The sequence below is a fragment of the Chelonia mydas genome, chromosome 1 (genome assembly GCF_015237465.2).
Source record: "Chelonia mydas isolate rCheMyd1 chromosome 1, rCheMyd1.pri.v2, whole genome shotgun sequence".
Taxonomy (NCBI): Eukaryota; Metazoa; Chordata; order Testudines; family Cheloniidae; genus Chelonia; species Chelonia mydas.
In genome coordinates this window covers 268,756,128-268,776,381 of record NC_057849.1, presented here as the reverse complement: position 1 = coordinate 268,776,381, position 20,254 = coordinate 268,756,128, and the positions used below count along the sequence as shown (strand labels likewise).

General features: G+C 41.2%; 1 protein-coding gene across 1 annotated transcript in view; it reads right to left on the bottom strand.

Annotated features, from left to right (window-relative positions):
* Positions 1-18,179: 18,179 nt before the first annotated feature.
* The window catches only part of EPYC (epiphycan), a 36,824-nt gene continuing 34,749 nt past the window's right edge, over positions 18,180-20,254 (bottom strand). The window contains exon 7 of the mRNA XM_037889770.2: positions 18,180-19,613. Coding sequence (XP_037745698.1) covers positions 19,443-19,613 — 171 coding nt within the window. The 3' untranslated portion in view covers positions 18,180-19,442. The remainder of the gene's footprint in view (positions 19,614-20,254) is intronic.

Genomic DNA, 20,254 nt, shown 5'->3' with positions numbered 1-20,254 from the left:
TGTCTTTCCTAATGGCTCATCCAGGCTGATTGCTTACTGTCTGATGGGCGTTCCCTAGGTATAACCACAGTTGTAATTGTTACATAGGCAATATTCCTAACTCCAGATACAGAAATGATACATACATACAAATTGGATAATCGCATTCAGTAAATCAAAACATTTCCAATGATACCTCATATGACCCATCTTGCATCAAATACATCTTAGTTATGCCATATTCATATCATAAGTATATTTCTATAAAGAATATGGGGCATAATGTCACAGGAAGGAATTTCCATTTTCCAGACCGTGCTAATAATAAATAATGTTTAGTCCTTTACTAAATAAATAAGACTAGCAACAAGCCAAGCTTTGCTGACTTTGGGAAAAAGCTTTAAAAGACGAATTCTCTCCTCCCACTCCTACCCCCAGTCCTCTGTAGGATGAGAGCAGCTGTTCTACTGCCTTTCATCTTTTTCAATTTTTCCATTTTGTTTTCTCTTTTCAGCTGCCCCCACCTCGTCTCAAAAAACAAAATTGACTTTTGGAAACATTGTATTTATAGAATGTACTTCTGGGAAACTACACTACTTTAGTATTTCAATTTCTGGATGTGGCTAAAAGGATGGCCTATGCTCCTATCACTTGGACACAAAAGCTCTGAGATAATTGTGTGGTATTTCCTGAAGTTCTCAAAACAATTCAATGCTAGAGCAAGAGCTGGGATAGCCCTGAGATATATAGACATAAAAACTTGCACTTCTCTTGCACTGCACATCCAAGGAGCTCTAAACATTTCACAAACATTAAACTGGTGGACTTCTCTGGGTGGTAGATAATACTATGATCTGAAGTTTACATATGGGGAAACTGAGGCACATACTAGTGACTTGCCTACACTATACAGCAAATCAATGTTAGAGAGCAGTATGAGAACTCATATTGTGCCTGATTCTTGTCCCTTTGTTCAAGTCTCTAAACTGTTCTGCCTCCTTCCACCAACCACTAATGCACTTCATTATACTTTTTTGCATTCAAGAGGCTGTGTAAGTGGCCAAACACCATTTCTTAGATGAATCAAAAAGAAATGATAATGGTACCAAATAACTGTTTCCTTCACTCTTGTGTCATTTGGTGCACAGGCCTTGTGCTAGTTTTCTCTGTATATTAATGAATTCCATTGCAAGGGAATGCAGACGGGAGTGCCATGCAAAACGAGAAGCACCAACCTACAACACCTTGCAGACCTATAAAGCAACAGCAAAATGATTAGGTGATGTGCTGATATACCTTTTGCTCTTGTAATTTGGGTCATTCTGAACATACTGAAGTAGTTGTTTCATTTATTTCAGTATTTTGAGTAAATTTATGGATTACCTGTAAAGAAAAGACTATAGGGGTAGCCAGTGCTGCTGGAACTTTGAAAAAGAACATTTAACATTTTGTTTTCTAAGATTAAGGGTTATTTTTTTTTTCCAATAGCAAACCGTAGGAAGATCTTATAAAACAAATGCTTGAATGGCAATACATACTTCTAAATAGCTCTGTTTCTTCGCGAATAGTGCCACCTAGGGTAACTTACCATTGAAGCAATATATCTACACTGAACTGACATTTTGTTATCAAAGGGATCCACTATCTTACATGCGTATTGACCTTTTCATTAAATGTAAACAAATTGGATTACTTGAAAATTCTCAGAGAATTCATTGTGTACCCTCAGAGTAAACACAGTGAGTCTGGGGAAGACACTATATTATTCATACTGAGAAAAACAGGCTTAAATATTTATTTTAGTGCAGATCTCAAAGCACCGATTGAGTCACTGCTAGTGCTGGTTGGGAATTTTCTGACATAACATTTTTCATCTAATGCTGATTTTTTGGAACTGAAACTTTTCGTGAAAGTGTATCTGTTTCAAGGAAACTTTTGTTAGAGAGGTTTATTGGGTCCGGGATGGAATTTCCTGTCAGAGACCAGAGAATAACTCATACCGTGGTGGACAGAGCACTCAACTGAGATGTGGTAGACCCAGATTCAAATTCCTGACTCATAGCAGGGACTTAAACCTTGGTTTCCCACATCACTTGTGAGTGCCCTAGCCACTGGGCTGTTGGCTATTTTAGACTCTTGCTCTTGTGTTTTTTCATGGAAAACTTCTAAAGGTCTCGTTTTCATTCTGCATTGGAATGAAAACCATTTTTTGAAACCTTCGTATTTTTCATGGAACAGAATTTTTGTTTTCTGGCTAGCCCTAGTCACTAGGGTGTCTTCGTAATTACTTAAGGCTTATATAGCACTTTTCATGTCCAAAGTCCTTTACAAACATTATCTAATTAAAGTTTACACTCCCATCTTAAAACAAATGCCACATGATTATGGTTATGTATCCAGTGTTGTAAATATTGGCTGGCAGTCACAGCGTCTCCTCTGATTATAAATACTTAACTAATTGATTTGTAAATAAGAATTTCAGTGGCCAAGATTTAGTACATCAGGCTCACTGTAAGCTCTGGGTTGGCCGCTTTCGTGATATAAGGTACTGTTGTGACCAGGCAGATATCTCCATAATGTTTTTTTCTGATAAGATGTGGCACAAATTTGCTTGTGCAACATCAATTCCTCCAAAATTGCCCCTCCACCCTCATTTTAAAAGCTTCACGAGAGTGGGGGCTGTTTGGCTAACTTGGGGAAATGGGGTGAGCATGAACATAAGGGAAGGGAAGAAGGGTAGCTTTCAGAAACAGGTGGCTGTTGCCATCCCATGGCTCCTGGGACTCACGTGAATGGGTGTTGTGGGTCTTAGGAACCCTATTATAGTAGCTGCTGCCTCCTCCCCCCACCAATACTTCCAACATTTCTATCTAATATGATATATAGAGCTCCATTAATGTTGTGTTTAGATGATAGGCACAAAAACTTACACTTCAGCATAGTCCTGGTAGAACTATATATCTGTTCCTTACTGGGTGTGGTTGCATTCTGTAGAGTAGGGTATGTTTTCATTCAGGTGGTGTATCTATGGGGAAATAAGTCTCACAAGTTACTTCACACATGTATAATATTATACAGATAGTTCAGATGCCTTTGTAATTATAAAGGCGGGGTTGGTAGCATTACCTATTAAGGGAGCCCATTATAGCACTTCCCATTTGCCAAACATTAACCATGGGCTGAAATTTTCCATGCCCGGTGTCTGCCTCAGGCGCACCCTTTAGGAAAACATCAGCCAAACCAGTTGAACTGTTCCTGGGAATGAGGCTAGGGAAGAATAAGTTGTTTAGCTCATGTTAATAAGTCCTTGAGATTTTTTCTTTAAAATGTCAGCAGGGGCAAGGGTAATAAGGAGTGTTTTAAATATATTTGGAACAAAAAGAATCCCAGCAATGGTACTGGTCCATTAGTAGTTGGCAATCATAGAATTATCAATAATAATACAGAAATGGCAGAAGTGTTAAATAAATATTTCTGTTCTGTGCTTGGGGGAAAAAACCAGATGATGCAGTCATTATGATGTGATAACACTCTTTCCGTTCCACTAATACCTCAAGAGGATGTTAAATAGCAGCTACTAACATTAGACAATTTAAAATCAGCAGGTCAGGATAACTTGTATCCAAGAATTTTAAAAGAGTTGGCTCTAGAGCTCACTGTACCATTTATATTGATTTTTAATAAAGTCTTGGAACACTGGGGAAGTTCCAGAAGCCTGAAAGAAAGTTAATGTTGTACCAATATTTTAAAATGGTTAATTGGAAGACTTGGGTAATTATAGACCCATCAGTCTGATATCTAGCCCTGGCAAGATAATGAAGCGGCTGATACAGGACTACATTAATAAAGAATTAAAGAGGGTAATATAATTAACGCCAATCAACATAGGAAAATGGAAGATAGATCCTGTCACACTAATTTGATATCTTCTTTTGATAAAATTATCAGTTAGGTTGATAAATTTAATAATGTTGATGTAATATACTTAGACTTCTATAAAGGCATTTGACTTGGTAACACATGATATTTTGATTAAAAGATATAAAATTAACATGGCACACATTAAATGGATTAAAAGCCCGCTAACTGATAGGTCTCAAAATGCCCTTGTAAACTGGAATTATCATTGAATGGATATGTTTTTCGTGGGGTCTGGCAGGGACTGGTTTCTGGCTCTATGCTATTTAACATTTTTATTAATTAGCTGATAAAGCTTGAAGATGACACAAAACTTGGGGCAGTGGTAAACAATGAAGAGGACAGTTCACTGATACAGAGTGATCTCGGTTGCCTGGCAAAGAGGGTGTAAGCAAACAATAGACATTTGAATCCAGCTCAATATATAGCTGAAGAACAAAGAATATAGGCCATACCTAGAGAATGGAGAATTCTATTACATGAAGCACTGGCTCTGAAAAAAACTGGGGCATTGTGGTGGATAATCAGCTAAGCATGAGCTCCCAGTGAGAAGCTGTGGCCAAATGGTTCTAATGTGATACTTCAATGCATCAACAGGACAATATCAAGTAGGAGTAGAAAGGTTATTTTGCCTCTGTATTTGGTACTCATGTGACTGCTGCTGGAATTCTGTGTCCAGTTCTGGCGTCCACAATTCAAAAAAGATGTTGATAAATTGGAGAGAGTTCGGAGAAGAGCCATGAGGATAATTAAAGGATTAGAAAACATGTCTTGTACTGACAGACTCCAGGAGCTCAGTCTGTTTATCTTAACAAAGGGAAGATTGTGGGGTGACTTGATTACAGTTTGACAGAGAGAACAAATATTTAATAATTGGCTCTTCAATCTAGGAGTTAAAAGTATAACATGATCCAAATAGCTGGAAGTTGAACTAATACAAATTCAGATTGGGAATTATGTGTACATTTTTAACAGTGAATAATTAACAATTGGAACAATTTTTCAAGGTTGTGGTGAATTCTCCATCAATGACAATTTTTAAATTAAGATTGGAGGTTTATCTAAAAAATCTGCTCTAGGAATGATTTTTGAGAAGTTCTACAGTGTGTGTTATATAGGAGGTCAGACTAGATGATCACAATAGTCCCTTCTGGACTTGGAATCTATGAAATGCTCTAGTGCACCCATACCTTGGACCAGAGACTTGAAATTCAGCATGGGGGTGATCTTTGTGTTAGGTACCTTTTGCCATCCTAAATTTCCAACTTCTGCAACAAATGAGGCAGGGATTCTTCTACTACTCACCCCTGCTTGACTCATTTTCAAAATAAATACATCCTGTGTTCTGAATGAGGCAGGGGTCCAGTGGAAAACATAGTATGTGTACATGTAATTAAAGATTATATCATAGTCCATATGCACTAGAGGGCCACATTAAGGTTGCACAGGCAACCTCAACTGTGGCATTTCCTAACTTTTGAATGCTTGGCTTTTAAACTTTAATATTCTTTTAACATAATATTTTGTGTACAATACAGTAAGTTGTGTGTATATGTGTTATGCATGTAACATATGTATATACATTACCTTGAAAGTCTAAGGGCTTGTCTACATGGTAGGGTAATGTACTCTCTGGAGGTATAATTTCTAAGGTGTACTAAGATGTTGTGAATTAATTGGTCCATGTAGATCCTGCTGTTGCACACTGAAGTTCCCCTAGTGCGCTTTAACATAGTACTGTTCCAAGCATATTACACTAATATGCACCAGCAGGCTGTACACAGACCAGTTAGTGCACAACACATTAGTGTGCTTTAGAAATCATGCCTCTGTAGAGCATTACCCCACCATTGAGACAGCGTTAAAATTCCTTTTCAGGTCCTACATCAGCACTCTCCCAAACACATGGCAGAGGGACATGAATAAGGCACCCAAGCAACCTTAACTGTGTCCTGTAGTGACACCATGCAATAAATATAGAATTATGAATAATATATTTTAGTGGTTGTGGTCCCAGATTAAGTTGCACTGATTTTTTAAAACATCAGATTATTTTCAAATTTTTTATTGTGGCATAACTACAGCTCAGCGTTAAAGTTGTTTGAGTGCTTTAACTGTATGTTTCTTTCCTTAATATGTTTTGATTTCTTTTAAGCATAACCTTAATTCTGAATTTCCTGCTCCTACCTGAGATTCCCTTGTTTATGCATCCCAGGGTCTCATTAGCTCTTTTGGCCACAACATTACACTGGGAGCTCATGTTCAGCTGATTATCCACCATGATCCCCATATCTTTTTCTGAGTTACTGCTTTCTGGGACAGAATCCCCCATTCTGTTAGTATGGCCTACATTCTTTGTTCCTAGATTATACATTTACATTTAGCCATATTAAAACACATATTGTTTGCTTGTGCCCCCTTTACCAAGCAATCCAGGTTGCCCTGTATCAGGGATCTGTTCTCTGAATTATTTACCACTGCCACAATTTTTGTATCATCTGCAAACTGTATCAGGGATGATTTTATGTTTTCTTCCAGGTCACTGATAAATATGTTTTCATAGCTTATGTCCAAGAACCTATTCCCTGCGGGACCCCACTGGAAACACACCCACTGGATAATGATTCAACACCTCTTGTGTCAGAGCTCTTCCAAAAAGTGGAAAAGTTTCCCTGCTAACACCTCAGAAGCCAAGCTTCTAGGTGAAGAGACTAGAAATCTGGGTGAAAGTTTCCTTTCTGCTGAGAAAATGAAATTCAGGATCAGAGGAAGGAAGCATGAGGGTTCCTAGGAGCATTACTAGCAAATTCCCTTATTTCAATCCCATATTACTTGTGTTGCACACCACTTTGGTGTCCCCTCCTTTATTATTGAAATTTATTGACATAAAAAATAACAATAATTAAAATGAAGTAACACAAGGTATTTACACTAAAGGAATAAATCTCACATTATATTAATATTCCTGCATGACTAATGCTTTTGCGTTCCCATTTTGGGTCTATGTCACTCATTGTGGCCAACATTTAGGCCTTGGCAAATTAAGAAGTAAATCTGGGAGAAGCCTTGGAGATCTCAGACTCAATGAGGTATAAGATTTCGTTTTCCCACTTGATGTATTACAAACATATACTCAATTAAAATAATCCTCACAAGTTCCCTAGTGTACATTAGAAATCCTGACAGAGCCGTAATGACAGCAGTATCGTTAACGACACCACCCAATATTCCTCATTTTATAACATTGACTGAGTTTATTCTAAATGTTAATAATATGCTGTCAAAATACTTGTGGTTTAGATTAAATAAAAGTGAAACTATTCTTTTCAAATTACACATGAAGCTAGGTCAAGTTCAGATTTCAGAGTGGTAGCCGTGTTAGTCTGTATCGGCAAAAAGAACAGGAGTACTTGTGGCACCTTAGAGACTAACAAACTTATTTGAGCATAAGCTTTCGTGAGCCACAGCTCACTTCATCGGATGCATTCAGTTCAGATTGACATTGATGTCAGAACACTTCACTTACCTCATAGACATTTCAATTTTATTATATAGTATGTATCCATATTCAGACAGTGTATGCCTGAAATTATTCATCTCTTCAGAAATGTGATCTTTATAATTAAATAGAACACGTGACTCTTCAGTTGAAATACCACATTTGTAAAACTATTCATATCTCACCTAAAGATTAATTAGATCCTACTTGTCGAGAGCCCTAATCTAGATGCAAAATGTAGTTTGCTAAAAAGGAATAGATTGAACCAATGCCAGAGCGTCATGATGCTGCCACAGCATCTGACCTGTTAAAAGTTAGTGGCCAAATGCCATGCTAGAGTAAAATATTTTTATATGCTTGGTCATATTTTAAAACAATTTTAATAACAATTTAGATCTTCTCATGGTTCTATTTCATAATGGGATTCCTATCCCTCAATTCTAATATCCATGGGTTGGCACTATATATAAGATCTTCATCACACATTTGGTAAATGCTGTTTCACTGTTAAAACAGTTTTAGGGATTTCTGTCCACTTTTAACCCTGGTCACTTCCTTCCCTCTATTACAGTAGATAACTCCAAAGTGAAGGTTTTCTTTCTGCTCTCTGGAGATAAAATGACATACAACGCTCTTCTCCTCTAAAATCCATTATCTCTTATCATAAGAGACAAAACTATGAAAGATGCAATGAACTTTGATTTTGCCATCTTAAAATGCTTCTCAGAAACCATACTTAACCCATGTTCCTTTGGATTATGTTTGAGCAGTAGAGCAGAGTGCTTTTCCCCCAACTATATCAACAGGAGAAAACAGAATAAATCAAATAATTGTCATTCAGACTCTTGGGCTTAACAACAGCTTCACTGTAAGATTACAAGAATTTCAGGAAGATTAAAGTGTTCACTTAAAAACAAACAAATAAATAAGGAAACAAAACAATCTCTCCGAAGGAAAAAATGTAAACATTGTAAATAGCTTCATATTTAGTGTTGTGATGGGGCAAGGCCAGATGGCAATAGAAAAGTAGTGGGAGATAGATATATTAGCTCCAGGCTAAACAAATCCCTGGTACCAGGATAAGTGAAATGGCAGCTGCTCCACGTCAGTTAAGACACCTGGGCCCAATTAAGAACTTTCCAGAATGTAGGGAGAATGCTAGGTTGATTGGGACACCTGAAGCCAATCAGGGTCTGGCTGAAACTAGTTAAAAGCCTCCCAGTTAGTCAGGTGGGTGTGCATGTCAGGAGCTCTGGGAGGAAGTTGCGCTGTTGGAGAGACTGAGTAGTACACACCATATCAGGCACAAGGAAGGAGGCCCTGAGGTAAGGGTGAAGTGGAGCTTGAGGAAGTGGGGGCTGCTGTGGGGGAAGCAGCCCAAAGAATTGTATGTGTCATGTTTCTAAAAGGTCAGCTACCATAGCTGGTACTATTAGGGTCCCTGGGCTGGAGCCTGGAGTAGAGGGTGGGCCTGGGCTCCCCCCCAGACCTTTGCCCTCTGATTAATCACTGAGACTGGGAGACAACAGAGACTGTGCAAGGAAGGATAACTTCTCCTCACCTCCCTCGCTGGCTTATGATGAAAATGGCTCAGTAGACTGTGACCCTTGTCTCTAGAGAGAGAAGGGTTACGTGGAGGGTCATAGTGAGCCTCTGAGGCTAGCGAAATCTGCCAGGAAATGCGAGACCCATGGAGGCAAGGACAGAGCTTTGTCATAGTGTTTTATACTAGACATTAGCTCCTGCAAGGCAAACTTTGAACAATACCATACTGATGTTCCATCTTTGTTACTCTGCACAAAAAGATGACACAAAACTTGAAGATAAATTGTGAATAGTGTCCTGGGGGAAATATTCCATGATTAATTCAAGCCAATTAAAAAGTATAGCCATATTAAAAGGAATTTGAATCAACTGCACTGCATTACATTCTCCGCAATTAGTCCCACAGCTGAACAAACAAAATTAATAGGCAGTTCCATCCAAACTGGTCATTAAAATATCAGTGGCCTGAGAACTTAATCATAAACAAGCAAAAACTGACTCTTCAGATCTTCACTCATTATGCATATTCACATTGTTGTAGTCATGCTTCCATGAATTCCACAGTTCCATGGTTGTACAATTGACCACTTTTGTAGAATTGTGCTCCAGTTGTTTATGAGCAGAAGAAGCAAGTTTCTGCTATCACCCCCTATGATTAGGAAGACAACTTTCTGTGGCCAATAGAAGCTGCAGAGTCAGTGTTCGGGGCACGGGCAGTGTGCAGAGACCCCTGCTCCCAGGGAGCCTGCCTTAGCCCTGCTGCGCCACTGGACTTTAAGTGACCTAAACTCTCCTGGTTTCGTTTCAGTAGCCTCCAGGAGATAGAGCCTGATTCTGGGAGACTCCCAGCAAAACCGGGAGGGTTGGCAACCCTAGGTGCTGCCTTCAGAGCTGGGCACCTGGAGAGCGGAGGCTATTGGCCAGGAGCCCAGCTCTGAAGGCAGACCTGCCGCCAGCAGCAGCGCATAGCTAAGGATAGCGAGGTATGGTATTGCCACCCTTACTTCTGTGTTGCTGCCTGCAGAGCAGGGTTCTCAGTCAGGAGCTGCCACTCTCTGGCTGCCCAGCTCTGAAAGCAGCAGCACAGAAATAAGGGTGGCCTGGTATGGTATTGCTCCCCTTACTTCTGCGCTGCTGCTGGTGAGGCACCACCTTCGGAGCTGGGCACCCAGCCAGCAGCTGCTGCTCTCCAGCCGTCCAGCTATGAAGGCAGTGCAGAAGTAAAGGTTGCAATACCGCAGTCCTCCTAAAATAACCTTGTGACTCCCCTGCAACTCCCTTTGGGTCAGGGTCCCCAATTTGAGAAACACTGGTCTCCCCCATGAAATCTGTATAGTGTAAGGTAAAAGCACACACAAGTCCAGATTTCATGATAGGAGACCAGATTTCACGGTCTGTGATGCATTTTTCATGGCCACAAATTTGGTAGGGCTCTATCTATAGGGAAAGGGCAAGGGGAATATGGGCTATCAGAGAGAAGGGGAACAATTGTAGCCCCACCTACTTCAAACTCAACAACAGAAATGACAGTTCATTACCTCCCAATCCCAACCCACAACTCAGTTGTACAAAAGGAAGCTCCTGAACCAGGCTGAAGTTCAATGACGATAAGACAGAAGTGATGCTGCCTGGGGGGTGGGCACAAGGAACCGGGAGATATGGCTAGGATTATTATATGTGCCCTTTCAACTTTTGGTATATGGTTGTCACTTGTTACTCAAATTCTTAATCTGGCGATCTTGCTGGATCCCCCGCTGGGGTTAGATGATCATATAGCAGCAGGGGCCAGGAAGGCTTTTTTTTCTATTGCTGTCTATCTCGGAGTTAGTGATGATTTCTCTCTGATGCGGACTGTGCATTCACAATCCCTGTCTCTGTCACCTAGAGATTAGATACTGATACGTACTCTATGGTATCTGGGGCTAAACTTTCATCAGCTAACAGACTGAAGCTAGGACACATTGTAAAGCCTCTCTCTTTTCACTGGCTTTTTGTGAGGGGAGGGTGAGCTGAGGGTCAGGATAGATCCATTGACAGTAGTGTTCTGTGGCTGGAGTGTGATATTTTTTCCCTTTCTTGATGGTTTTAGGGAAGCTGCTGCATTTATTTTTATCGTATTATTGGGTTTTTTAGTATATAGACCCCAAAGTTACCCAAGGCCCTGGATGAATACATTTTAATGTTTGTATAAATCTAAATAAATTAACGAATTAAGTAGTATTCTCCCAGCTAATGTCCTAACTAGGACTCTGATTCAGGAAAATACTTAAGCACATAAGCAGGTCCATCCCTATTCAGGAAAATGCATAAGCTTATGCTTAACTTTAATTATGTGCATGAATCCTATTGACTTCACATGTGCTTAAGTGCTTTTCTGAATAGGGATGCTTTCCTGAATGGGTATATGTGCAAAAGAGGGACCTGAATAGACCTTTGAGGAACCTATCAGAGCTAAAGGACACATCTATGCAAAACTAGCCCATGCACTTCTGTAGCTTTCATCATCCTGGTCCTGTCTCACTGTGTGTGAATCACTAGGCAGTAGGCAGCATGGTTAGGAGTGCAGATATATATATTTATTCAGGGACCTGAATGTCAAGAGCAGGACTGCTCTTAATAGCTGATGATTCCACAAGTCAGACACTTTCCTTGCACTGCCCATGACTCTATTTTATGTCTCACAGTAGATACCAAAATGGGACCCCAGGTCCTGACAGAAGGGCCCAAATTGGCTTTGCTGTCTTCTCTCCTCCTTCTCCTCCACATCAGAGATGCACCTCTCTGGGCTCATGGCAGAGAGGGTGACCATGTGAGAGAAGTTCTCTGCCACCAGATTGCAGATGTTGTTTCCTCTGGGGTGCTGCATCGCTGGCTTCTCCCCAACTATAGTGGACACTGCAGCTGCTCCCTTGCTTGCTGCTGCTTCCTTCTCCTGCCGCCGCATGTCCTGATACACCTGGTGCATGATGAACTGAGTTGTGTTCCTTGGTGCACGCATCCCTGGTGCACGCCAGCCACACAGGTTCATGGGTCGTAGCAGTGCAGCTACAGCTGCACGCATACTTGCTGGTACACGGAACTTGGGGACCCAGCGGCGCCGTGTTGTGCTCCAACGCTTCGCTTGCTTCTTCTGCCAGGATCCCCTGCTGTTGCCTCCCCCCATCCACCAACACCGCCTCCTTCTAGGGAGTCTGTAGTGGTACCACCTAGGAGAGGGATGGACAGCCCTTGGCTGCCTCTGCCCAGTGCCATAGTGGCAGTGAGAAAACCCTCCCAGGCTTCTTCTCCCACACACCAGGGCCCTGTCTGCTGTTGCAGGCCACTGATCTTGTTGACCCTGCATAGAAAGCTGCTGCCACAAATGCCGGCTCCTCCACCGGCTAGTCAGGGATATGTAAGGATCCTGTTCCACCAGATACTTCTTCTTTTGCACCACCAGCTGCTTCCTTGGCTCCACCTCCTCCTGCAGCTGCCAGTTCCCTCTGTACTGTTGATTCTTTCTGCTACTGCCAGCTCCTCCTGGCCTTAACCAGCTGGTCTCCCGCACCTGCTGTCCTTGTCTGCTGCTGTTCCTTCCAGCTTCTCCTGCCTTGGGGCCATGCCCAACTCCTATAGCGGCTCGTAACATGATGAGCCCCCGGTGCGAGATGCCGCTTGGTCCCTTGTCCCTGCACAGACTCAACAGGCCGCGGGTGTAGTGCCACCGGGGCTGGCGGCCTCCTTTTGCCTCAGGAGTCCTGTCCACACTGAACATAGCATCCCAGTCACCGGGGGCAACGGGCAGCCAATCACAAAGCAATGGGCGGGGCTGTGACTGAACATTCCACAGGAATTTTTGTCCAGAGGGGGCCTGAGGTTGTTTTTCTTGCCTAGGAGGCTTGAGGAGAGCCAAATCCCTGTCTGCTGCCCGAGGCTGCGGGGCAACTGCACCGTGTTCAGACCCCACACACCTGCCATGCTTTGTGGATGGGTTTTAACTAGAGATGGGCTTGCGACAAGATGCCTGATCCAAATACCCCAAACTCTGGGATAGGTCAAACCTAGTGTAGCAGTTACCCCGGAAGTCAGTGGATGCTGGCACCTGTCGTGTGACAAGGATATTAACCTTTGTGACTTTGATCCAGGTCAGGAGGCTGGGGCTAAGAAATAAAATTGGGTGTCACCCCTTCATTACCTCCAGGCCGCAGCCCCACTCCTAGCTTTAATACCACGTTTTGCTACATATACCGAGATTTCCATCTGAGGCTCTCAAAACACCTCAAAAATAAGGGTGAGTGATTGTTATTATCTCCATTGTACAGATAGGATGTCTGAGACACTGAGAGGTTAAGTGACTTCTCCATGGTAACAAGGAGCAAATGGTTGGGACAGGAATTCAACCCAGCTCTCCTGCTTCATGTCCCATGCCCAATCACTGGAGCATGTTGCCTTATGTACTCTACCTTTAGGGATTTCCAAAAATAAAACCTGGCCATGGGCTAAAATGCAGCCCACAAAGCTCTGTAATGTGGACCTAAGGTCTGCCTACTTTTGAATGCAGAGGGGTAGCCTTGGGATACTAAAGGTTACAGCATATCCCTGCCTTCTAGTTATCTAATATATGCCCCCCATCTGTATGCCTCTTCCTGTGGGTCATTAGTTTCATGGTACCCGGGTAATTGTAGTTGTCATATGTGGTTATTATCACAGAGGGAGCTGCAATCTTTCAGATAACTAAGACAATACCCATTGAGGGCTTTTGAATATTATGCCTCAGTATTATCTCAATGTGGGAAAGGTGTCATCACGATACAGTTGTTGTAATCATTTTCCTAACCTAAATAGTTCTGACAGGCTTTTTCTTTATTTAAATACTAAATCAGAAAAAAAAACAGTTAAGAATGGAGTGTGTTTAAAATGCTGTTTTTGAAACAGAGTGTCGCAAAAGGAATTACAGTTAGTTTTTTTTCTTTTGGTTTAATAAACAAAATTTCATACTGTGTCACCGTGCTTTACTCTCAAACCAATTCCATGTATTTCATTAGTACTCAGTAAGGAGGCCACGGTGAAAATTCTAGCAGACTGATATACTGGGACTACAAAGGGAAAGATGCTCTCAGTAATGAGCATAGCAAGCTTGAACGAAGGACAAGTACATTTATCTTTAATATAAGGCTTTGGTATAATACAAAGTTGTATAATGTATCAACACACGATGGCAGTAGTAGTCTGTAAAATAATTAACTGAAGATGTCTAGAGAGACAAGGTTGGTGAGATAATATCTTTTATTGGACCAGCTTCTGTTGGTGAAAGAGACAAGCTTTTCCAGAGCTCTTCTTCAGGTTACCTCACCCACCTTGTCTCTTTAATATCCTGGGACCAACACGGCTACAACAACACTTCATACAATGTATGGGTATGTGAAACCAAACCTCATTTGCTTTTAGGTATTATGGAGACAACCACAACAAAAGCTTACATAGCCCAACAATTACTGGGATGAGCTGCAACTAGGGTGGGAGAGATGTTACATTTTGCTTAATGCAGTTGAGCGAGGTTCAGCTACAAGTATGGTCTCTGAACTAGACTCTGTTGTGTAATGAACTAGTCTGGAGATGCTCTGACATATCATTCCAGTATCTGTGGCATGTCATATTAATTATAGCAGATCTCCCTATTCATTCTTTATTTCTCAATTACATTTAAGCATTTAAGGGTCTGATCTAAATCCTATTGAAGTTAATGGATGTCTTTCCCTTGCCTTCCATGAGCTTTGGATCAGGCACTAAGAAAGTTGCCAGACAAACAGGTCTTCTGTATTCACACAACAGACTCCATTTTCCAAACTATATTGCTAACATACCTTAACCCCATTTCAGAAGGGCCAACTATATGGGTGAGAGGGTAATTCAATAGTCATGATTATCTATTAAGATGATGATTTTATTTTATTTTATTTTATTTAGTCTTTTCTATTTACTTGTTAAGTGCTAGCATCTTGGGCCTCTTCAAAGTGTGCTAACAATGATGACATCTTTGCTGATGGCCTGCTCACTAGGAAGAAGACTTCTACCATCAACCCATTCCATTTAAATAATCCTACAGTTTAAGGTGGTCAAGATTTTTATGTCACTACTGAGCAGAGTCATTTGAACCTGTGACAATGATAAAAGACTCTGTTTCCCTTTAGCAGTTGTCCTACAAGAATGTAGTCCCTTGTCCTTTCATTCTTAATAGTTTTCCAGGCAACTGCCACAATGTTGAGTATTCAGCAAACAGAAGTTCCAACAAAGCTTTCGTTCACTGTTCGGTATTTTGGTTTGGCATACAACAGGTATGTATGTTTTTCAATGTGATGTACAGAGAGGTTTGATATGCCATTCAGCTCATGGTGTATTGAAGCTGTACACTTTTTCCCCAGCCACTATGTTGAAAATTTACCCCTTTGTGTGAACACCACACTATCAAGTTTACCAGAGCAGTTATTTAATGTTCACCAGGCATCTGATCATTGGGATCTTATATTTCTGTCTGATCCATCTGTTCTTGCTATACTTTTCTTCTGTAGATTAAAGAACCCTTTAGTGCCTGGTACCTTCTCTTCATGGCCAAGTCATGGCCCAGATTAAAGAATTGTGGGTCCTTGTGCACTATGAGAAGGGGGGGGGGTCTTCAAAGGAACCCCACTCCATACTTAACCCACCTCATACAGACCCCAAACGACCCTCTCTCCCCACCCCTCCACAGAACCCTGAATGTCCCTCTCACCCCATATTTACCCCAACAACCCTTCACCAGTCCCCACTTATCCTGACAGCCTCCACACATATCCCAGCAGCCTGGACACATCCCACTCATCACAGTCCCCAGCATTGCCCCTAACATCCCCTGCTTGCCCCCCACCTCTCACTCTGCAGCTCTCCAACACTCACCTCATAGTCCATCAACAATTGCCCCCCACCTCCTCACCAGTGCCCTGGCCACTCGCCGGTGCCCCCGCAGTTCAGTGCTCTGCTCCTATCCGGAGCTAGGGTGGCTTCTCCTGATCCCAGGTGCTCAGTTCTATCCATTCTCCTCACCTGCTCTACACTCATAAAGGTCCACACTGCTCAGGTTTGGCCTGCCCACCCCTCCCTCATGATGGAGGGGCGGCCTGGCCAAATTTGAGTGGGTGATCTGGTGCATGGAGTCTCCAAACTGCTCAGAGGTTTTTTAACTTTGGTCGGGGGCCCCCTGAGATGGGAGCCCTGTGCAAATGCAGCAAATGAACACTGGTTAATCTGGGATTGCCCCTAGATCTTCTTTTTGATAAACTGAATAGACTGAGCTTTTTAAGTCTCTCACAGTATGGCATTTTTCTGCAACTAAAAAAGGGACTAAGAAGCATTTATTTGCCTCTGAGTGTATTTATTTGCTGCAGCACGAGCAAAGAAAGCAGAATATGCTGAAGCTGCTGGAGCCCTACATAATAGATCCAGCATTTCAAACGGTGAACACTGGATTCACTTTAAAAATATTCCCATGATTAATCATAAATATTAGTAAAGTTCAAGTGTCTGTGACTGATTTTTATGTCATTGTTGTATAAAAAACAAAGCAGGAAAATAGGAATCAGAAAAGACAGGTGGTTTGTACGCAGTGAGAGAAAGGGAGATTCCTATTTTTCATATATTCAGATCTCAGTAAATGGGTATGAATAACTCACTCCCCTTTCTTCCAACACTTTTCCTTTGCTTTCTCTGTCCCACTGTTTCCCCTGGACTGTCTCTCTAGCTAGAACAGCCAAACAACAGGAGGGACTGAATATTTTTCAAAATTTTTAAACAGTATCATGAAACGTATTGCACTTTACCAGTGTAATTTGACCTCTGCCATTAGTGTTTAGTAGTGGGAAATCGTAATTGCCTGTGTGAAGCAGATAAAAATAATGTTAAATGATCATTTTTCCTAACATTACTTTCCATTTGACTGCCAAAAATTTACATACAGCTTATGTCACAGTTCAGGGCAATTGCACCAGTATTTTCCCTCTATGATCCACCAAGGGCACCCACTTTCAGGGTTCAGGCTCCCCAGCTGTCACCTCTGTTTGGTGGTGGTGTCCCACTACCTCCTGACCAGTTTTTTTTTTCCAGGCTGCCTGTCTACACTGTGAATTCCCCAGCAAATCAGACTGCCTAAACAGGCCTGCTTTATGCTCTAAGCAGCATAATTGCCCATAGGTGTAAATTACCACACAATCTTTCTAAGCAAGCACATTTATTCTTAAAGGGAATGCATTAATAGAGGGAACATACTAAAACAATACAAATATGCTAATAAGTTTACCAGTGATCATCCCAACTCCAACAAGAGCTCCAGCAAGTGTCCAGTCCTTCAAATCCCGATAAGGTTTTTTTCTGTGGTTACAAGTTCATAAACAGCTTGTCTCAGAACAAGCACTGCCATGAATAGGTCAAGTCCTTCCAACCCTTCCCATGAAGAATTGGGGTCTCCACCCACTGTTCTTAGTTCCTGGAGAGCTATGATCTCCCTCCCCCATGGAATTAGGTAAAATTCCTATCCCACAATGGTACCTAAATTTAAAACAGCGAGATCTCCCCAAGATATTGGAGGAAATCGTCCTATCTGTCACAGATTGAATAATGAATGACAAGGTGGGTAAAATGAACCACAGGGGCTAGACAAAATGGCTGCAGAACAAACCAATGTGGAGTCCTTATCTTGTAAAATGCAATGCATCTCTGTTTGTGACCCTTGGACTACCAAACACAAAGCAGCTGATTAAGATTTTTTGATCTGAAGTAGGGGGAGATTTTGAAACTGTTGACCCACCAGTTGTTGTCTGAGACAGCAGGGCCCTGTGAGGACAAAAAGAAGCTTCACCAGTGGAAAGGCTGATGCTATAGCACATTTGGGGGGGGAAACATGTTTAGGGGGCTGGAGAATGCAAAAATAAACTATTTTACTGTGTTCCCTGATATACCAGGATTTGGAAAACTCTGAAAAATTGAAGTTTGAGCAGAAGTATGAAATGAGAACAGAGGCTGAAATCCTGAAGAACGTATATCCTTCCTATCTAGCTTTCAGAAAAAATACTCTCAAGCTTAGTGGGGGAGTAGTGGAGGTAGACTGCTATGACTGTCCAGCATTAATTTTGGCCCTTCTGAATTCATGCCGTGCACATACAAACCTACTGTCTATGTCCCCAGTATGCCTACTTCCATGTTGTGGTTCAGAAAGCCTGGGAAAGGGAGATGCAGTGTTCCTAAGTGCAGACTTTCCATTGCCTGGCTCAGCCGAAGTGTACTGTTTTGGCTGCATTTGATGCTTACATGGTGCACATGCTCATTTAAGCTCAGGTGAATTTTCATACCAAATAAATTTTAGTTTTTGTAGGTGGGAAGATATTTTTTGTTATTGGCTAGCACAAACTTTTTTCAGAAATATTTCAAAAGATTTTCAGGGTGTCACGTTTCTCTCTTTACCCTTCTGAGTGAACAGCTTCTTTGAATCCATCAGGTTGTTTTTGACCATCATGTTCCAAAGTGGAAGGTATTAAACATTCAACAGAAAACAGATTTTTTCTAAATTGCCAGGGTGAGAGAATTTCCAGATTCTAATTGTTGAGACTCCAGGAGGAATGAAGAAGAATTCAGAGAAATAGCTATATATACTTGGAGACTTAGATCATATGCCAAAACTGAACTTATTCAGCTACAATGTTCTGTATGACTATCAAGGTACTCCAGGTAAAGTTCTTCAGCTTCTTTAACAGATACAGGTTAATGTTCAATATTTTCCAAACTTGAGGATTTTATTATTGTTCCAAAAGAACTGGCTCGCTTAGCAAAGATAACGAAGACAAGGCTTTGCGTTTCATCAAGATTATAATGCCCAATTATTACTACAAAGGCAATGAGAAGCATTTTATGTAAATTTATTTACTTGTATATGTTTATTCTCCACATTTTGGTATTGATGCAAGGGCAGGTTCAATATTTTCCAAATATTTTGGAATATTAGTAGGATTTCTCCAAAACAATCCGGTGCTTCAGAAAACAAGTAGAAAGCAAAGATTTGTATTTCACTGAGAGTATGAAGCCAATTAAAATGAAAATGTCGTGGATATAGATCTTACGTACATGCATTTTGTGTTATTCATTTATTGTGTTATAATTAATTTAAATCTATATAAAATTATTAAATTTTAGCATGCATACATTACATCTGATTGCATCCAAGTTGTACAGTTTCCATTGTTCTGATCCCCTCTTTCTATATATTCAATGCAGTTGTCGTATTGAATGCATTGGTATCTATAGCATCGCACAGCCTATATTTCAGTACATCTCTTAGCATTTCACATTATCGTTTGTCTTTTTCATTAATTTCATTACTGATTAAAAACCAGTCGAATGAGCTCTGAAAATAATATGCATTGGGCTTTCTGTAGCAATGACTTGTTCATTTGTCATAGACACTACCATGTCAGAGGACAGTGTTGGCCACTGTCGAAGCTTAGATGAGACTACCGATTGGCAAACGGGGTAGGCACATGTAAGCAGAAGGAGTCTTGCTCAAGTTGATAGGATTGCCATCCAGTCTGATGTCTTCCAGAGCTCGACGGGCATAAGCAACATCTTTCATTTTGCAGAAAGTGTCTTCATGCATCTCCTGAATGTTGTTGTTCTAAAAAGAAAAGCAAAAATATCCAGAAAGACAAAAAATATATGTTTGATGATAATTGTCTTTGAAAACCAATGTATTGACACGTTTTCTATGTTGTGAAAGAAAGTAACATAAGCACAAAGGACCAGGTTATCTCCCAGACCAGTGCCTTTTCATGCTCACAGTGCAAAAGAGACAGATTCTGGCTGCAGATAGCCAACTGACAATTCTCCCAGCGAGGAGGAGCTCTCAACTGGTATAAAACTGCAGCCTGAAACAACCCCTTACACTCTCTGGAAAAGACCAAGAAGACAGGGTGGAGGAAGGTGGGAAGGTGAGAGACCAGAGCAAATCCAGCTGGAAAATCATGTCCAGCAGAGGTCAGCCCAAAGAATTATGGAACTATAATCAGCTCCTTGACATCCTCAGACCTCTCAACTTGCCAGGCACAGATCTGGAATGCAATGTTTGTCAAAGGTCCTAAATAAAGGGCTTACACACACACACACACAAAATTCATGCAGGAAGCTTAAAATTCTGTGGGATTCATTCATTTAGTGTAACTAACTCTTCCTGTAACTCCAGCTTTGTGATTCTTTTTCTGAGGTAAACAATTTTCACCAATAAAAAGATAGGACACCAAATTTATGTAGGACATAGGT